At 35.6% G+C, this 19145-nt stretch overlaps 7 protein-coding genes across 7 annotated transcripts; 3 read left to right on the top strand and 4 right to left on the bottom strand. All coding sequences in view use genetic code 12, as the record gives it.

Annotated features, from left to right (window-relative positions):
* Positions 1-456: 456 nt before the first annotated feature.
* EAP1 (cell surface flocculin, putative) lies at positions 457-4209 on the bottom strand (the record flags this gene model as incomplete). The annotated part of the gene is made up of 1 exon (XM_002418792.1): positions 457-4209. One exon carries the CDS (start codon positions 4207-4209, stop codon positions 457-459), a length of 3753 nt encoding a protein of 1250 aa, XP_002418837.1.
* A 3498-nt stretch (positions 4210-7707) lies between these two features.
* Positions 7708-9288, top strand: CD36_23620 (CCT-beta, putative; the record flags this gene model as incomplete). Its single annotated transcript, XM_002418791.1, has 1 exon — positions 7708-9288. One exon carries the CDS (start codon positions 7708-7710, stop codon positions 9286-9288), a length of 1581 nt encoding a protein of 526 aa, XP_002418836.1.
* Positions 9289-10223: 935 nt separating this feature from the next.
* On the top strand, positions 10224-11927 carry CD36_23610 (calcium-binding mitochondrial carrier, putative; the record flags this gene model as incomplete). The annotated part of the gene is made up of 1 exon (XM_002418790.1): positions 10224-11927. One exon carries the CDS (start codon positions 10224-10226, stop codon positions 11925-11927), a length of 1704 nt encoding a protein of 567 aa, XP_002418835.1.
* A 177-nt stretch (positions 11928-12104) lies between these two features.
* On the bottom strand, positions 12105-13496 carry CD36_23600 (tRNA-dihydrouridine synthase, putative; the record flags this gene model as incomplete). Its single annotated transcript, XM_002418789.1, has 1 exon — positions 12105-13496. The coding sequence occupies one exon, from the start codon at positions 13494-13496 to the stop codon at positions 12105-12107; it is 1392 nt and encodes a 463-aa protein (XP_002418834.1).
* Positions 13497-13687: 191 nt separating this feature from the next.
* Positions 13688-14653, bottom strand: CD36_23590 (4-nitrophenylphosphatase, putative; the record flags this gene model as incomplete). The annotated part of the gene is made up of 1 exon (XM_002418788.1): positions 13688-14653. One exon carries the CDS (start codon positions 14651-14653, stop codon positions 13688-13690), a length of 966 nt encoding a protein of 321 aa, XP_002418833.1.
* Positions 14654-15150: 497 nt separating this feature from the next.
* On the bottom strand, positions 15151-15909 carry CD36_23580 (processivity subunit of DNA polymerase zeta, putative; the record flags this gene model as incomplete). The annotated part of the gene is made up of 1 exon (XM_002418787.1): positions 15151-15909. One exon carries the CDS (start codon positions 15907-15909, stop codon positions 15151-15153), a length of 759 nt encoding a protein of 252 aa, XP_002418832.1.
* A 278-nt stretch (positions 15910-16187) lies between these two features.
* On the top strand, positions 16188-18923 carry CD36_23570 (DNA mismatch repair protein, putative; the record flags this gene model as incomplete). Its single annotated transcript, XM_002418786.1, has 1 exon — positions 16188-18923. The coding sequence occupies one exon, from the start codon at positions 16188-16190 to the stop codon at positions 18921-18923; it is 2736 nt and encodes a 911-aa protein (XP_002418831.1).
* Positions 18924-19145: the final 222 nt, after the last annotated feature.

Raw genomic sequence — 19145 nt, 5'->3', positions numbered from 1 at the left:
TGTTTTCAAATTCTGAATCTCCATGATATGTGTAGTATTTTGGTGACTTTATTGATAATTCTCCTAATGCTTTTCTCTACAATTCAATTCAGTAATAAATAAACTAACAAAATATATATATTCTTAACTAATAAACTAACTAATATCGAAAAGAAAAAGAAACGGATAAATAAAATGGTATTAACTATATCAATCCAAAATAAACAAAAAAAAAATTAAGAGAATTCCAATCTGAACTTAAAATATCAAATATTCAAAACAAAAAACTCTTAAACCGAAATTAAAAAAAAAAAATTCAACCGAAACTGTTGTTCAATAATCACCATCACCGTAAGATATGGCAATGAACAAACATTAATTGGAACGAAGAAAAATAAACAGGTATCAAAAAATTAAGGAAAAAAAGACAATCAAAGAACAATTGATTTTGTTCAAATAAGGACCAAAATATTAATCTCACATAAAGTAAATCAATGCAGCCACTGCTAAACCATAGTATGGCTTCTTAAGAGCAGAGCCAGATCCTTCGAAACTGGAAAATTGAGCTGATGGTACAGAAGTCTCATTGGAGCCTGCTATTGTGCTTGTAGTGACAGATGAAACTGGATTGGCAAGGACACTGGAAGAAGCTTCAACTTCAGGACCATTTGTAGTAACTGATGGGTTGGCTCCAGGTTGTTGTCCGGCAGTTGAAGTTGAGTGAACAGTGACTGTAGAATATTCATCACTTTCAGTAACAACTTGCAGAGTACTAAGTACGGAAACTGGTTGAGTAGTACCTGGTTGGTGTTCATCTGGAGTACCTGTAGTAGTAGCTGGTTGAGATTCACCTGGGGTACCTGAAGTTTCTGGAACAACTGGTGTGGTAGTGCTGGAGGAAATAGGACAGTAAGTAGTGTAAACAGTCTTTTCAGACGATACAGTGACAAATCCAGTGGTAACTGATGAAACGGAACACTTGTCTTCGGAACATGAGCTAACTGCTATAACAGTAGTACTTGGAACCATTTCGGTACATACATCAGGAACTGTTTCAGTACCTGAAGTAGTTGGAGTTTCTGGAACAGCTGGAGTGGTTTCAGTACCTGGGGTAGCTGGAGTAGTCTCAGTACCTGGGGTAGCTGGAGTAGTCTCAGTACCTGGAGTGCCTGGAGTGGTTTCAGTACCTGGAGTAGCTGGAGTAGCTGGAGTGGTTTCAGTACCTGGGGTAGCTGGAGTAGCTGGAGTAGTCTCAGTACCTGGTGTAGCTGGAGTAGCTGGAGTAGTCTCAGTACCTGGTGTAGCTGGAGTAGTTTCAGTACCTGGGGTAGCTGGAGTAGCTGGAGTAGTCTCAGTAGTTTCAGTACCTGGAGTACCTGGAGTAGCTGGAGTAGTCTCAGTACCTGGAGTAGCTGGAGTAGTTTCAGTACCTGGGGTAGCTGGAGTTCCTGGAGTAGTCTCAGTACCTGGTGTAGCTGGTGTAGTTTCAGTACCTGAAGTAGCTGGAGTGGTTTCAGTACCTGGAGTACCTGGAGTACCTGGAGTGGTTTCAGTACCTGGAGTACCTGGAGTGGCTGGAGTGGTTTCAGTACCTGGAGTACCTGGAGTAGCTGGAGTGGTTTCAGTACCTGGAGTACCTGGAGTTCCTGGAGTAGTCTCAGTACCTGGTGTAGCTGGTGTAGTTTCAGTACCTGGAGTAGCTGGAGTGGTTTCAGTACCTGGAGTACCTGGAGTAGCTGGAGTGGCTGGAGTAGTCTCAGTACCTGGAGTAGCTGGAGTAGTTTCAGTACCTGGAGTAGCTGGAGTTCCTGGAGTAGTCTCAGTACCTGGAGTAGCTGGTGTAGTTTCAGTACCTGAAGTAGCTGGAGTGGTTTCAGTACCTGGAGTAGCTGGAGTAGTTTCAGTACCTGGAGTTCCTGGAGTACCTGGAGTAGTTGCAGTACCTGGAGTAGCTGGAGTAGCTGGAGTAGTTTCAGTACCTGGGGTAGCTGGAGTAGCTGGAGTAGTCTCAGTAGTTTCAGTACCTGGAGTACCTGGAGTAGCTGGAGTAGTCTCAGTACCTGGAGTAGCTGGAGTAGTTTCAGTACCTGGGGTAGCTGGAGTAGCTGGAGTAGTCTCAGTACCTGGAGTGGCTGGAGTGGTTTCAGTACCTGGAGTACCTGGAGTAGCTGGAGTGGCTGGAGTGGTTTCAGTACCTGGGGTAGCTGGAGTAGCTGGAGTAGTTTCAGTACCTGGGGTAGCTGGAGTAGCTGGAGTAGTCTCAGTAGTTTCAGTACCTGGAGTACCTGGAGTAGCTGGAGTAGTCTCAGTACCTGGGGTAGCTGGAGTAGCTGGAGTAGTCTCAGTAGTTTCAGTACCTGGAGTACCTGGAGTAGCTGGAGTAGTCTCAGTACCTGGAGTGCCTGGAGTGGTTTCAGTACCTGGAGTGGTTTCAGTACCTGGAGTAGCTGGAGTATCTGGAGTTGATGTGCTAGGAACTGGAATAGTGACACTCGAGGAGATAGGACAGTATGTAGTATAAATTGTCTTTGCAGATGAGATTGTAACAACACCAGTGGTAACTGATGAAAGAGAACATTTGTTTTGGGAACATGAAGTAACTGTTATAACAGTAGTACTTGGAACAATAACTGTAGATCCAACTGGTGTAGTCTCTTCAGTGGTTGAATAAGTGGAAGATGAAGCAGATGAGGTGGTCTCAGTTGAGGATTCAACTTCAGAAGTAGCAGTCAGTGGGAAGCAGAATTCACTTGTACTGGTTTCTCCAGAAGCACCAGCAAAAGTCATAATTATACATGATGCGGAACCAGTTGAAACATTACTAGATGGAACACTGGATGAGTAACTTGAAGTAGTACCGTAAGTGGTGCTATTTGAGTAACTTGGAGTAGTATCGTAGGTAGTTCCGCTTGAGACACTGCTAGATAAAACACTGGATGAGTAGCTAGAAGTAGTACCGTATGTAGTTCCACTTGAGACATTGCTAGATTCAACACTGGACGAGTAGATGGATGAAGAACCAGTTGAGACACTAGATGAGTAACTAGAAGTAGTGCCGTAGGTAGTGCCGCTTGAAACACTAATAGATGGGACACTAGACGAGTAGCTGGATGAAAAACCAGTCGAAACACTGCTAGATGGAACACTGGATGAGTAGCTAGAAGTAGTACCGTAAGTGGTACTATTTGAGTAACTAGAAGTAGTACCATAAGTAGTGCCACTTGAAACACTGTTAGATGGAACACTGGATGAGTAGCTGGATGAAGAACCAGTTGAGACACTAGGTAAGTAACTAGAAGTAGTACCGTAGGTAGTGCCAGTGGAAACAGTATCGCATGGAGTAGTTGATGTAGTGCCAGTGGAAATAGTATCACATGGAGTAGAGGTAGTACCGTAGGTAGTGCCGCTTGAAACACTGCTAGATGAAACACTGGATGATGAAGAAGCAGTTGGGACACTGGATGAGTAGCTAGATGAAGAACCAGTCAAAACACTGCTCAATGGAATACTGGACGAGTAGCTAGAAGTAGTACCGCTTGAAACACTGCTAGATGGAACACTGGATGAGTAGCTAGATGAAGAACCAGTTGAGACACTAGATGAGTAACTAGAAGTAGTACCGTAGGTAGTGCCAGTGGAAACAGTATCGCATGGAGTAGTAGAAGTAGTACCGTAGGTAGTGCCAGTGGAAACAGTATCGCATGGAGTAGTTGATGTAGTAGCAACAGTAGTATCAGTTGAGACACTACTAGATGGAATACTCAAAGGAGTTGAGCTAACAATGGTTGGAGTTGATGTCAATGGGCAATAAGTAGTATATTGAGTAACAACATCATTGGTAGTGACAGTGATGATAGTGACACCGGTAGTTACTGCTGTACGAGAACAAGAATCGGCATCACACTTGGTGACAGTTATAACTGTGGTAGTATAAGCAGTGTCTGTCGTATAGGAGGTAGAATCAACAACGTCTTTTGTGTACCTGGTGGTGCTCCCTTTTGGCAGGGTGGAAGTGATACAATCAGTGGTAGTCCGGGACTTAACCTTGGAGTAGGTTTTGCTTTTATAACCTTTCTTGTAGTTATCCCCGCAATCATCTTGATAGCCACCTTTACCTTTGTATTGGCCTGGGTAGGAATTTGACTTTTGATTGTTCCGGAAATCAGGAATCCAAAAACCTGAAGCGAGGGATACCGCACCAGCTAATGGCAAAATTTGAGAAACTTTCATTTTTTTTTTTTCGCACTCTCTTTTTTCTATAGTAGTACTGGAAAAATCTCTCTGTCAATAGTATGTAACGTGTGAGTCTCTCTCAGTGAATGGGTGTAAAAAGCGAGCGAATGTGGTAGATAGTCGTGTATAGAATCAATACAATGAGGTATCAAAAAAAAAAATTAAAGGAAAAACTTAATGAAAGGGTTCTATTGTTAATTCAATTTTTTTTTTTTGCAACTAAAGAGATCTTCAAGGGATATTTATATTCTTTTGAAATATTCAAAAAAAAAATTGACGATCTTAGTCAACGCAGAGTTGTTGAAGTTGTCATAATCTTTTGAAAAATAAAGTACAGTTAATAGAGTAATACTTCTAAAAATAATATATGTTTCAGTAATTCATTTGATAATCTCGCCATTGAATCCCATACAGTTCTGGTAAATAAGACACAGCTGCATGCCGAGGACTATTTTGACTACAAAAAATTTTTCTGCATTATTTGTTTATGTTTTTTTTATATTTGGGAGAGTTCATTTCTTGACTATGCAAATTTCAAATGCCCTTTGAGCGGTATTCTGCATCTTTCACGCCCAAACAACCCTCGAAAAGTTTGGACTTCCTTTTGAAGCGAAATCTACAACAGAGTTTTCTCTTTTTTTGTTGGAGAGGTTTTGCAGATTCCAAGTTTGGCTGCGTATGAGCTGCTTCCAGATTGATTACATATATTGACAATCACCGTTGACATTAAACCATTTTTATTTTACTGTCTTGCATCACCAAAGTCTTGATTAATTTGAGGAGAAGAGCAATACAAGTGTGCAAAGTGTAGAGTTTATAGAAATGCAAAAAAAAAAAAAAAAACTGAAAGCTACAATTGTGTGACTGGTCATGGTGTACATTCCACCCCATTCCAATTCTCTCCTAATAAACAGGTATTGTTGGGATATATTTTCCATTTTGTTCCACATTTTGTGGGTAATTCTTAGAGGAACCACATATTCTTCATGAAATAGAGTTGGTGTTGAAGTATGTTCGTAGTACCATGCCATCGGACTTCTCGCCAAAAGTTGTTCATGGAATTATACATGCAGTATTGACTTCGAATCTGCCCAATGACCTATGTGATGGGGCAGGTCTATTTCAAAATGATGTACTCTTTTTGGATATTTTATGTACGCTTTCTGTAAATAGGGAAAGTGTATGCCTAACTTCGTGAGTTTCAGAAATATTTGAGGCTGGATGTTGCATTCCTCGTTTTGAGAACCCTCCTTCCGCCTATAATTATTCAATGCAGTATCCATGTAATTTACTAACTTGAAGGTTCGAATTGAAAGAAAAGAAAAAAAGAAATCCTTCTTTCAGATTATGTTCTGGGAAAAACTGCAACATTTCGCGACCATTCCTCCAAAGAACAAAAGAAGATCAATTGAGCTAATTAATTATTTGCCATTTTATCCAAAAGGGTCTTTTTGTTTTCTCTGATACTGCATTAATGTTAGAGTTTTGTTAGTTGCAGTTTTTATTGTTAGCTGCATTTTATTTCGAATTTCAGAATCATCAAAAAAAAAAAGAAGCAACGCAGAATGTTCTACTGAAACAAATAGAATTGTTTTTGTTTTTTCATCTAGGGAATAAGTACTTTCATCATCATTCTATTATGCAACAGCAATATTGGGAGTCTCATCCCCCCCCCCTAATACTTTACTTTGAAACCAATGAGTCAATAATCTGTAACAATTTTGTTTTATGTGTCATCTCATTTCTTCAATTGTTTATCTCTCTATTATTTGTGTTTGAGTTTTGTAAATCTCATTGTATTGCTCTTCTAGTAGACGACAAAACTGGTGTAATGGTTGTCCAGTAGTTGGTTGCTGTGGGTGAAGCTTTGGTATGTCACACAATACTAATCAAGACAATCGTTTCTGTGGTTAACGAAAAAGCTTTCCGAAAGTTGCACAAATTTACTAATTGTTTCAAAGTCTTCTCTTGACATAACCTGACGAAATCCTAAGTTTCTGATTTGATTTCGAAAAAGACTCTCCTCTACTGCACCAGGACAAATTGTAAATACCATCATAGAATAATGGATGGTTGTACAATGATTTTGAGGATTGTTGGTTGTTTGTTTCTTCTGCACAGAACAGGGAGATTCAGAGATTATGGCTAACATAATGTATTCAATAGCAATTTACGTATATTGTTTGCTTATTGACAAAATACACTTGCAGAAAAAGTAATGTAATTAATTCTGTAAATTATTTGCGAGCAAAAAAAGAAAAAGAAAATTAGGCAAATGATTTTGTGAATTATCCGGCACTCACACACACACTGTGAAAAATAGTATTTGTGTGTCTTTTGGCAATAGTGGTTATGTAAATTAGAACATTTTTCGTGAAGTATATGAGGCGATGTTATTAAGAATTCTTTCACATTAAAGACAATGAAGTATTTTATGAACTTTGATACTGGTCTTGGGAATTTTCTTGTCGTCTACTGGAGTGGAGAATTATCTACCAAATATTTTCTATTGGAATAATTAATGTACATCAAATAATATCTTAGTCATGTGTTTATTCTTATGGGTACTGAATCACGCTAGAAACGAGAGAGAATGTAATTAGTCGACAACTTGTTTGGTGCGTACTTGAGTTCAAACGAGATAAATAGCGTATGTATCAATTAATTGGTGCATATGCATCTCATAAATAGTAAACAATGAGCGAACTGAACAAATCCGTCTTGTTCATGTAATGAATACGATAATACGAAGAAACTCCCCCCATACAAATGTATCCAAATGACCTTAGACGAAGACCACTTAGATTATGAAATGCTGTCATCAACGCTCAACATTGCTTACGGTTTATATTGGTTGCAGATCAGCTTATCTGGATGTGGAGTTTATATCTCGAGCTAGATTTGGTGAAAAAGTATGTCCCACTATAGGTATTCTTTTCTTGCGTAAAACAATTTGAGGTGTATCCTCTGCTAGTCAAATAATTGGTCCACGTCAGGATAAACATAATCATTCTATTCTAAGTAATGGTCTTCTTCTATTATGTCTTGTGGGTATTGATTTACTATTTACATCAAGTCTAAAGCGCCGATCTTATCGTATTGTTGTTGCGGCTACTATCCAAAAAAAATTTATGCAAGTTTAATAGCAAAATTCTAACAAAAATTCACCACATTTCGAATGAAAACCAAAAAAAAAAAGCATTTCTTTGTTTCAAACTGAGTTTTTTTGGATGTTTATTCTTTTGTTTCTATAGAACATGATTATTGATAAACAAGGACATATATTGTGAATGGCTGATTTTCGATTGATTGCAAAAATTATATAAGAGTTGTTGGTATGTGTTTTTTTTTTGTAGATATGGACACGCACTTGTGAACCATAGAACACGAAAGAAAAAAAAAAAAAGAACCAAAAAAAAAAAAAAATTTCATAGACAAGATGTCAAAGTAGTTAATACTATTTCCTAATCCCATTACAGCTACACCTTCATCAAGATGTCTGTTCAAATATTTAATGATCAAGCTACTGAGGAGAGGGCAGAGAATGCCCGTATGTCTGCCTTTATTGGTGCTATAGCTGTAGGCGATCTTGTCAAATCAACTTTAGGACCTAAGGGAATGGACAAATTGTTACAAAGTTCAAGCAACGCAGACCATGCATTAGTCACTAATGACGGGGCCACCATTCTTAAGTCAATTCCTTTTGATAATCCAGCTGCCAAAGTTTTAGTCAATATATCCAAAGTACAAGACGATGAAGTTGGAGATGGTACTACTTCAGTCACGGTTTTGAGTGCTGAGTTGTTAAGAGAAGCTGAAAAGTTGATCGATCAGAAAATTCATCCACAAACCATTATAGAAGGGTTTAGGATTGCACGCAATGTAGCTATTCAAGCTTTGAATAAAGCTGCTGTCAATAACGGCGACAACCCAACTTTATTTAGAAACGATTTATTGAATATTGCCCAAACCACCTTGTCATCCAAGATCTTATCACAAGATAAACTATTATTTTCCAATTTGGCCGTGGATGCTATTTTAAGATTAAAAGGATCAACCAATTTAAACCATATTCAAATTATTAAAAAAGTCGGTGGCAAATTATCCGATTCTTACTTGGACCAAGGGTTTATATTGGAAAAGAAATTTGGTATTGGTCAACCGAAAAAAATCACGAATGCAAAAATCCTTATTGCTAACACTTCCATGGACACCGACAAGGTGAAAATTTTTGGTGCTAAATTCAAAGTTGATTCAACATCAAAATTGGCCGAATTGGAAAAGGCCGAAAAATTGAAAATGAAAAATAAAGTTGAGAAAATAACCAAGTTTGGCATTAATGTGTTTATTAATCGTCAATTAATTTACGACTACCCAGAACAGTTATTCACTGATGCCAAGATTAACTCCATAGAACATGCTGATTTTGATGGGGTCGAAAGATTGGCATTGGTCACTGGTGGAGAAGTGGTGAGTACTTTTGATAATCCTGATAATGTTAAATTAGGTCATTGTGAATCGATCGAAGAGATTATAATTGGTGAAGATACCTTCCTTAAGTTTTCAGGAGTTGCCGCTGGTGAAGCATGTACCATAGTGTTACGTGGTGCCACCGAACAAGTTTTGGATGAAGCTGAAAGATCATTGCACGACGCGTTATCAGTGTTGTCACAAACAACAAGGGAAACGAAAACTGTATTGGGGGGAGGATGTTCTGAGATGTTAATGGCTAAGGCCGTTGATCAAGCAGCAGCAAACGAAACAGGAAAGAGTGCTTTGGCCATAGAAGCCTTCAGTAGAGCTTTGAGACAATTGCCAACTATTTTAGCCGACAATGCTGGTTATGATTCTAGCGATTTGGTTACTAAATTGAGATCAGCTATATATAATGGTATGACTACTTCTGGTTTAGATTTGAACAATGGTATTGTTGCTGATATGAGAGAATTGGGGATTGTTGAATCGTTCAAATTAAAGAAAGCTGTGGTATCATCGGCGGCCGAAGCAGCCGAAGTGTTATTGCGAGTAGATAATATTATTCGAGCAAAACCGAGAACTGCCGATAGAAATCATTAGTATATTTATCAACACCATTTGCATTGCTCAGTTGTATACGCAAAGGAAAAGTTGGTTTTACGGGCTAATATATTACTATGCTGATGACTGTGATGATATAGATTGATTAATATAATTTTGATTTTAAATACAAATACATGTATCCACAAACTATTTTGATGCCATTATATAACAACGAATTTACTATTAACAATATTTCGTTTAGGTTTTGTGTCAAAATTGATTGGACTTGTACACTACTTGGTGGGTGGCAGCATAAGTTGAACCATTTCTTTAGTCTCTCGCTCGCTTGTATTCACCTATTTGAGCCCCCAAATCCACTCCATGCCGTCAAAGTTTGGTCTCCACTACAAAACAAAAAGGCTTTGCATATTATTCCAAGTTGAATGAAGTTTATGATTTATATTCGGACAAATCAAGTACCATTATTGTCAAAATGTAACTTTTAGTATAAATGTGATAGAAAACAACTTTGTCTTTTTCTCTCTTGCCTTTTTTTTTTTTGCCCTAAAAGTAAAACCAAAATTTACCAATCATATTAACTCTATTAGTTATCCACCACAATAATGATCACTATTATATAAAGAGAAAATACCAACACCTATATAAATTTATTGATTTATTAATTCATTTTGTTAATTGACATATGGTACTTTTCAATTGTAAAGGTTGTTTGACATGTTATAATTCTAGTATTACTGGTTTTCCCCAAGTTTTCTACAGACAGACAGACAGACAGAACATTTTTTACGGAAATTTTTTTTTTTTTCTCTCTCACCTTTTTCTTTTACCAATTATTAGCAGCAGTAAAATTTCTTTTATTTGTCTTTTCTTTTTTTTTTCAATTTTCAATTCTCCAATAAACTACAAGTCTTAATCATATATCAACTATTCAATATTTCCTCTTCAAATCACATACTAGCATACCTTATCAAATGGCATCTGATACTCTTTCAACAACAGATATCAATGATAATAGTGCTAACAAAGATGTTGAACAAGACATCACATCTACCACCAACAATGATAACGTGAATATACCGGCTAGACCAAATGATTATGAGGCATTGTTTAAAAAGCTCGACATTGAAGAAACTGGTGAAATTACATTTTTAAATTTCAAACGAGCTTTGAAGAAATTTAATCATCCAATAAACGAAAGCCCCGAATTGTTATTAAAAGTTTTCAACTCATTCGACGCCAATCACGATAAGAAGATTGATTTCAAAGATTTCAAAGAATACTTGAAAACCACAGATGATCAAATTTTAAAGGGATTCAATCAACTTGATCAAGATAACGATGGGAGACTAAACAAGTCTGATTTTATTCGTTATTTAAAAGAGAGTTTACATTTGAAACCAAGTGTTGCCAATATTGATTTGTTATTTAAACAGCTCGATTCTAACGAAGATGGTTATATTAATTATGATGAATTCAGGGAATTTCTCTTATTAGTACCTCGTTTACAAGGATCAAGAATCAAAACAGCATTTACATTTCTATTTGAAGAATATGATATCAATTCCGATGGGGATGTGACCTTGATCAATCAGTTTTTAGATGGATTCAAATTTTTTTTGGCCGGAGGATTGGCCGGTGTGGTATCAAGAACTTGCACGGCGCCTTTTGATCGAATCAAAGTATTTTTGATTGCTCGTACTGATTTATCATCAACAATTTTACATTCCAAACAAGAAATTGCTCGTCAAATAGCGCTGGGGGCAGAAACCCATGTTATTGAAGCATTGAGAAAGAAATTGGCACATGCAGAAATGGAACAGGCAGCAGAACTACTAGCAGAAGAAGCCAAAACCACCAGGGCTGCTGCTGCAAGAACAGCAGCATCTGGTATAACAACTGCAACAGCTCAAAATGCAAAGACAATCAGATCACCCATAGTTCAAGCAGTAAGAACACTTTGGAAACAAGGAGGAATTAAAGCTTTTTACGTTGGTAACGGATTAAATGTAATGAAAGTGTTTCCTGAATCAGCAATGAAATTTGGTTCTTTTGAAGCTGCCAAGCGATTTTTTGCTCGAATTGAAGGGGTTAATGACACCACCAAAATCTCCAAAATATCGACATATTTGGCTGGAGGGTTTGGTGGGGTGGTTGCTCAATTAACAGTTTATCCCATTGACACTTTAAAGTTCAGATTACAATGTTCCAACCTAGATCATCCTTTAAATGCCATTCTGACAGCCAAAGAAATGTTGAAAGACGGTGGGGTCAAAATATTTTATCGAGGTATTGGTGTTGGTCTTGCTGGGATGTTTCCTTATGCGGCATTGGATCTTGGGACCTTTTCCACTATCAAAAAATTATTAGTGAAAAGATATGGCAATAAAGACGATCAACTGCTACCCACATTTTTAACTTTGAGTCTTGGTGCATTTTCAGGGTCATTTGCTGCCACCATTGTTTACCCAGTGAACTTATTGCGAACGAGACTTCAGTCGCAGGGAACTTATGCCCATCCATTTAGATACGAGGGGTTTTACGACGTTTTCTCCAAAACAATTGCTCGCGAAGGTTATTCTGGGTTATGGAAAGGATTGGTCCCGAACTTAGCTAAGGTTGCCCCAGCCGTGTCAATTAGTTATTTTGTTTATGAATCATTGATCAGACGCTTTTAAATAAAGGGGAGGGGATGTGGTCACAACACACACCTTGGTATAATGTCTTCACTTTTATGTAGAGCGAGATAATTATAAATAGAGAAAGAATAAGACAAGAGAAAAACAATCATCGAAATAGTTTCATGGTATATAAATTAATGCATATTTACAAACATTATACTTGGTCTGTTAATATTAGTTTTGAACTAATGTTGCTTGTTTTTTGAGTTTACTGTTGTTGTCATCATTTGATTCGTCCTCTAGTTGTCTTTTGTTTGCTTGGGGGGTTGATTTAATTAATTCATTCTCTCCAGCCATTTTTAAAAGAGCTGTGTTTTGTTTGACACCATCAACTTTTCTAAAATATGGTTGACATCTCCAATATGGCACAGTTTTATAATGACCACCCCAATCTTCTATAGGTCCATCGGTAATAACATCTAGCTTTTCTATATCAGGGTTGTTGCTATAGATTTCTTCAACCAACGATTCAATTTTAACAACAATCAGCTCCCATTGATCCAAAGGACCATTAACGCTTGCTTTCCCAATGATAGGACGTAACTCTTTATGGACTTCTAGAAATGCATGAAGTAATTTGAAAAAATGTGACTTCATAGCATGCCTTGACGCAAGACTATCATAATTTTCTTTGACAATTTCAAAATATTCTCGAAGAATTTTATCTACTCGAGGAAATTGCTTGTCCTTGTTATCATCCAAAGTCCAAAAAACACCTGGGTTATATAGATTTCCTTCAGCAGACATCACGGCATCACATGATGTTTCCAGTTGACACCGTTGTAAATCTGATGGGTACAAGACATTGCCGTTGCTGAAAAACACTTGGTCCTGCGGTAAATTATCACGTAAATATTTCAAAATTTTCCAATTGGCCAACCCTGTAGCTTGACCTTTCATTTCCCTGGTTCTACCATGTACAGTAATAAATTGGGCACCAGCATCTAATACCATTTTAGCATATTTTAACGATTTCTCATAATCATCATAAATACGAATCTTTGCTGTTACGGGGATAGACAAATTGTCATGTAAGTTTTTAATCAATTTATAAACTAAATCCCAATCATCCATTAAAAATGCCCCGTATTTCCCCTTTCTAGCAATCCCTTGAGGACAGCCCAAATTCAAATCTATAGCATCACATTCATCTTCAATTAGTTTAGCTGCCTGTAATAGATAATCGGGATCGTTAGCACAAAACTGTACAACTAAAGGTCGATCTAAAGTTTGATTTCCATCCAAGTTAGTGGTCCACATTGAGTTACGATACTTTTCTTGAGTAGCAAATAATTTAGCATGAAACATTGGGGTATAGCATAGTTGAGCACCATAACGGCGAGACAATATTCTCCATGCCAATTCTGATTGGTCAACCATGGGGGCAACAATAGTTTTTGGTTGACCCATGGCATTGTATAACTGGCGCCCAGTTAGTTTAGGATTTACCAGCACTGAGTCAGTAGCGACACTGGTAGGAGTTGGTGCAGGTGTTACCTTAGTAGTAGTCATAACTCTAGATATTCTTAGTAGATTGCTAATAGTCTGACTATTAATACTTTTCATAAATAGATATTAAGAAGAATTTGGTTGGTTAAAACAGTCTTAGTTTACTCTTTACAAGATTCCTTTTTTTTTTTTTTTTTTTTTTTTTTCACGAGATGGAGATGGAGATTTCTTTTTTTTTTACTTAACCAGATTATACGGATTAATAATTATTAAAGTCTAAACAATATAAATAAATAAATAAAATAAGTCTATTCTTCTAAAAGTTCAATTAAATGTGTTAATGAATCGATATAGTATCTTGGGACTAGGCTTTGACTGTGTTCAGACTCATGAGCACTGTTGACGATGTTGGTTAATTCTTCTTTGTCAGTGACACCCGATAACACCAATAAAGTCCCACTACCGTTATCACCTCCCAATTGAGCATCATTACCAAATTTAATATCAGAATATAAAGTGTCACCAATCATAATTGTTTTCAGTTTGTCGTACCCAGTGTTTGCCAAGATGGTTTCGGCCAAAGTGATATCGGGTTTGCCAACATTGACATAGTCTCGTTGCGAGCTATACGCCATATACTCCACCATGCTCCCACCAGCAGGCAAAGTTAATCCATTCGATCCAGGGTAGTTACGGTCTCCATTAGTTCCAATAAAGGGTAATGTTTTATCATTGTGCATTAAGTATTGTAGAGTGGTTGCAATTCTCATATAGTTGAAATTTAAAGTTGATCCAGCAACAACGGCTTTTACTTGAGGATCAATAATTAATAATGGATTCTTATCCGACCAACTTTGGTCTAATAGCTCATTACTGCCACCCATTGGAATATAGCCTTCACTAATGAGCTCGTCCTCAATGCCTTCATCTCCTAAAACCCAGATTTTCTCTCCTGGTAAAATACCAATTTTTTTCAATTGTAATACTGCTGAGTACCCTGTGGTATAAATCTGATCGATTGTGACACCTTCTATACCCAAATTTTTAAATTTTGTCACATAAGATTGACGAGATTTGGATGAATTATTAGTGACAAATGTAAACTTTTTATTATTATTTGTAAGAAATTGTAAGAATCGGTTGATTTTAGGCAATAATTGTTCGGATAACCAAATGACACCATCGCAATCAATTAAAAAATTATCAAATTGAGATAATATTAAATCTTGAGCTAATGCTTTGTCGTTTATATAGGTTGGAAAAGATGTAGCCATGGTATTAGTGTTATTAAGTTCAAAATCTGATTCTTATTTAATGGTGATAGGGATAATGATTTGCAACAACTATTACGGTGTATGTATGTTTATGTATGTGTACGACAAAGAAAATAATATTTTTTTTAGTTTTAGAGAGCATTTTATACTGTCAAAGAAAAGTGTGCGTGTGCGTGTGGACCATTATCAATCATTTTACATATGATAATTGCTTTTTCTCTCTAACTTGTTATTGTTGTCATTATTTAACCCTGTTCAAAATCTTAAATCGAATGCTGGGCCCTATCCGTCAACTCCGGTTTATGTTGACTTGTCTGCCATCATTTTAAACTCGGGGAGATGACACATACATGCTATAAACCTAAACATGTACGTACTTAGTAAACCTTATGACAAGAAAGCAAACTATTGTAAGGTATTCTGCGTTAAATTTGATTAAAAACCATCGATTGTAAGCGCAAACTATGACGTCAGACAATTCATTCAACTCTGGTCAGTTAAGTAAAAACTATGTTATAACAATTGAAATTCAAAATTTCAAGATTAACATCTCCAATAGATTCAAAAACACTCTGTGTCTCGTTTTCTCCACTATTATTGCTGTCGTGGCGCTTTAATCTCACCCAATTACCATAATTATTAATGTATAACAGCTGATCAACATCAACTGTAATTTTGAAGAACAAGTCGTCAACTCCCCGGTCTTGTTGTCTCCATTTAATCAAGTTCTGTTCATGAACTTTTAACTGTTGAATATGATGAAATAAGATAGTACTATATTGAGTATAAATTTCATCCCAATTTAAACTATCAATATTTATAACTGCTGACTTGTCTTCATTCTTATCATTAAGCTTCAACTCATTTATAGTATCGTTCAAATTGATAATAAACTGATGGAAATTAATGGTGTATTGTTTGACTACGGTATTGTCCGTGGTATGATAAATCAAACAATTAATACCATATAATCCATTAAATGATTCTTGTGGTTTCTTTCGTTTTTGTTTTGGCAGTGACTGGTTTTGATTGATAATCAATTGGTTTATAACATTAATAATTAATTGTTCAATATAACCTTGTAGTTGAGGATTACGGTTTTTATAAATGATTAAATCAAACGATTTAAATTGATCAAAAGTTAATTGTTCATAGACATGATTGTAATACAAGATTTGATTGAGCCAAACAGTAAAACATTCTTTAAATGTTAATAAAAAATTCTCAACTGTTAAGGGCAAATTATTCGATTTCATAAACTTGTCTAGCTGGTTGTTTTCCCAAGGTAGATTACTAGGGACATTATCTTGTGGAAGGTAGAAGAGAAATCAAAAAAGAATTTCTTCTAGTTTTTATGTCGCTAATATTATGTGAACGACATATAGTAAATGTCGCCATATTACTTGACGCGTTTTCAATTGTATATCGCGTTGCCTGAAACAAACAAACCTTAGTCCCTTATTTTTTTTTTTTTTTTTATACCAATAACACAACTCAAACACGGCAACTACTGTCAATAAACTCATTATATGTAATGTCGGAGACACTGCCATCGATTAAAACCATCAATAAATTTGATATTTCGAAAATAACCTCCAGTCAAGTTATCATTGACCTAAAGGCAATCATTAAAGAATTAATCGAAAATTCAATTGACGCCCATGCCAATAAAATTGATATTATCTTTCACAATTATGGTGTTGATTCAATTCAAATTCAAGATAATGGCAATGGTATAAATTCAACCGATTTTGAAACTATCTGTCTACGCAATCACACATCAAAAATTGAAAATTTTGAAGATTTGGATCAATTAACCACTTTAGGATTTAGAGGAGAAGCATTAAATTCCATTTGTTCTTTAAGTAATAAATTGACAATCACAACTACAAAGGAGGATCTTTATCCTAAATGCCATGTTTTGAATTATGACAATATGGGGCAATTAGTTGATCAACGTATTAAAGTTGGTGGGTTAAACTATAAACTGGGGACTTCCGTTATGATCGAACAACTATTCAAGAATTTGCCGGTTCGATTGAAAAATTTTATTAAAAACTCGAAAAAGGAATTTAGCAAGGCAATTAATTTTGTAATCAATTATCTCATCATATATCCCCAAATAAAATTTACAATTTACAATGTGGTTAATAATCACAAGAAATTAATTCTCGCAACAAAAGGTGGTGATAACACAACAATTATAGATAATTTGATTTCAGTTTATGGTAATAATAATAACAAAAATCTATTATCATTAGATTTAGAAATAACTGAGGATATCAAATTAGTTGGGTATATCTCATCTTATTCCTTTGGATTAGGTCGCTCTGCTCCTGATCGTCAGTTTTTATATTTGAACAAGCGACCAATTATTTTTAAGAAATTATACAAATTAATTAATGAAATCTATAAGAGCTATAATCATGTACAATATCCAATTTACATTATTGATATAGTTATTAACCCAAATTTGGTTGATATCAATTTATTACCTGACAAAACAAATGTGTTAATCAAAGATGAAACTACAATTTTACAAATTATTGAAACTAAACTATCGGAATTTTTTGAATTGCAGGATAACATGATTATTCCTAAAAATGAAAGCTATCAAGTGAAAAACTCGGAAAGTGATCGGGCTAAAAGATCAGACAACAAAAACATAGCTGTCCATGATGATATTGATACAAGTTATCAAATTAAAAATGACACCACTAGATTGGACAACTTATCAGGAGATAAAGCTAATTTGAATGGGAATGATGACAAACAAGAAGAACCGAATAATCAAGATGAACAATGTGAAGAGAATGACGAACATCAAGAACTAAAAGTTGATGGAGATGATATCAACTTGAACAATGACTATCGAGACAATGGAAAAGTTCCTGATATTGATATCAATGAAGACGCAGCAAACCAAGAAGCCAAGTCTCCTCAATCTTCAAACCTGCAAGTTGTTTCATCGACGAATGAACAGAATGAAATGGCCGAGAATATTAAAATTACCACTTTTGAACCTAGAATTGAATCTACTGAACCTCCTACAATTGAGAATAAACATATAACTTTAGATCAACAAGTGGTATTGGAATCATCTCAAGAAATCAATAATAATTCGATTTTTAGTTCTCATGATATTAAATCATCTCCTCAGAACACATATCCAACTGATAACTTAGAAATGAACAAATTATTTTGTCATCAAGAGCATGGCGAAGATGAGGACGAATGCGACCACCAAGATAATCATGGCAAAAATTTCTATCCTGTTAAACATAAATTAGATGATACTGAAGAAGAAAATGTGACAGTAATTAGTATTGGGGATGAGACGTTTCAACAGTACGATGAAAGGCGTCCAAGCAAAAGACTTAAACGAGATATGCTTCGTAATATATACAATAAAAAAATTGTCAATTCTTCTCAGGAAATTATCAGTTCAATAAATGAAAATTTGAAAACTTTCCAAGAACAAAGTGAACTGCTAGATGTTAAGGAAGAACCAAACGAAATTAAAACAAATGCAATTGACAATTTGCAGCCCAACAAACAACAGCAATATGAAGAAGTTGAAAGTTATCAAATTAACAAGCAAGATTTTTTGAAAATGAAACTAATTGGACAGTTCAATCTAGGATTTATTATAGTTGATTTTGATAACAACAATAATCTATTTATTATTGATCAACACGCATCAGATGAGAAATATAATTTTGAAAAGCTAATGACGAATTTCAGAATCAATTATCAATCATTAATCAAACCCATTAAATTAGAATTGAGTGTAATTGATCAAATGTTGGTTATGGATAATCAAGAGATTTTCCATAATAATGGATTCAAATTGAAAATCAAGTCAACATTGGTTGACAATGAAATCTTTTTAGAAACACTACCAGTTTATCAAAACATTATATTCAACTTGGATGATTTTTACGAGCTATTAAACTTAGTTAATCAACAACAAGATCAAGTCAATCCTAACTTGAAATGTTCTAAAATTAAGCAAATATTGGCTATGAAAGCTTGTCGTAGTAGTATAATGATTGGGACTTTTCTAAGTAAATCTAAAATGAAGGAAATAATTTCAAACTTAAGTACTTTGGACAAACCTTGGAATTGTCCTCATGGCAGGCCAACAATGCGACATTTAATTGATATAAAAAATTGGCAACCCACATCTTCTTCATCGTCATCAGCAGTAGCAGCATCAGGATCACTGTTGAATGGCTTTAAACCGACTAGTGTTGATTATGAATTGTAGAAAACAAAAACAAAATAGAAAAACAAGAAGAGTATAATGATAGGCTATTTGCTCAGGTTAGATAGCTAAAGTGATTTTTGGGCTTTGTAGGGTCGATAGGATATAGAAAATCAAATACACATTTGAAGCCGTGAGACAAAGAAAATATGAAATTCTAATCGTTTCAAGATATAACGCTACCTTTTGTCTCATCTGCAACCTGTTCTCCTGAACTTGGGGCCA

Source organism: Candida dubliniensis, chromosome 2 (genome assembly GCF_000026945.1).
Source record: "Candida dubliniensis CD36 chromosome 2, complete sequence".
In the NCBI taxonomy this organism is placed as follows: domain Eukaryota; kingdom Fungi; phylum Ascomycota; class Pichiomycetes; order Serinales; family Debaryomycetaceae; genus Candida; species Candida dubliniensis.
The sequence above is the reverse complement of the archived record's forward strand: the minus strand, read 5'-3'. Positions and strand labels throughout refer to the sequence as shown.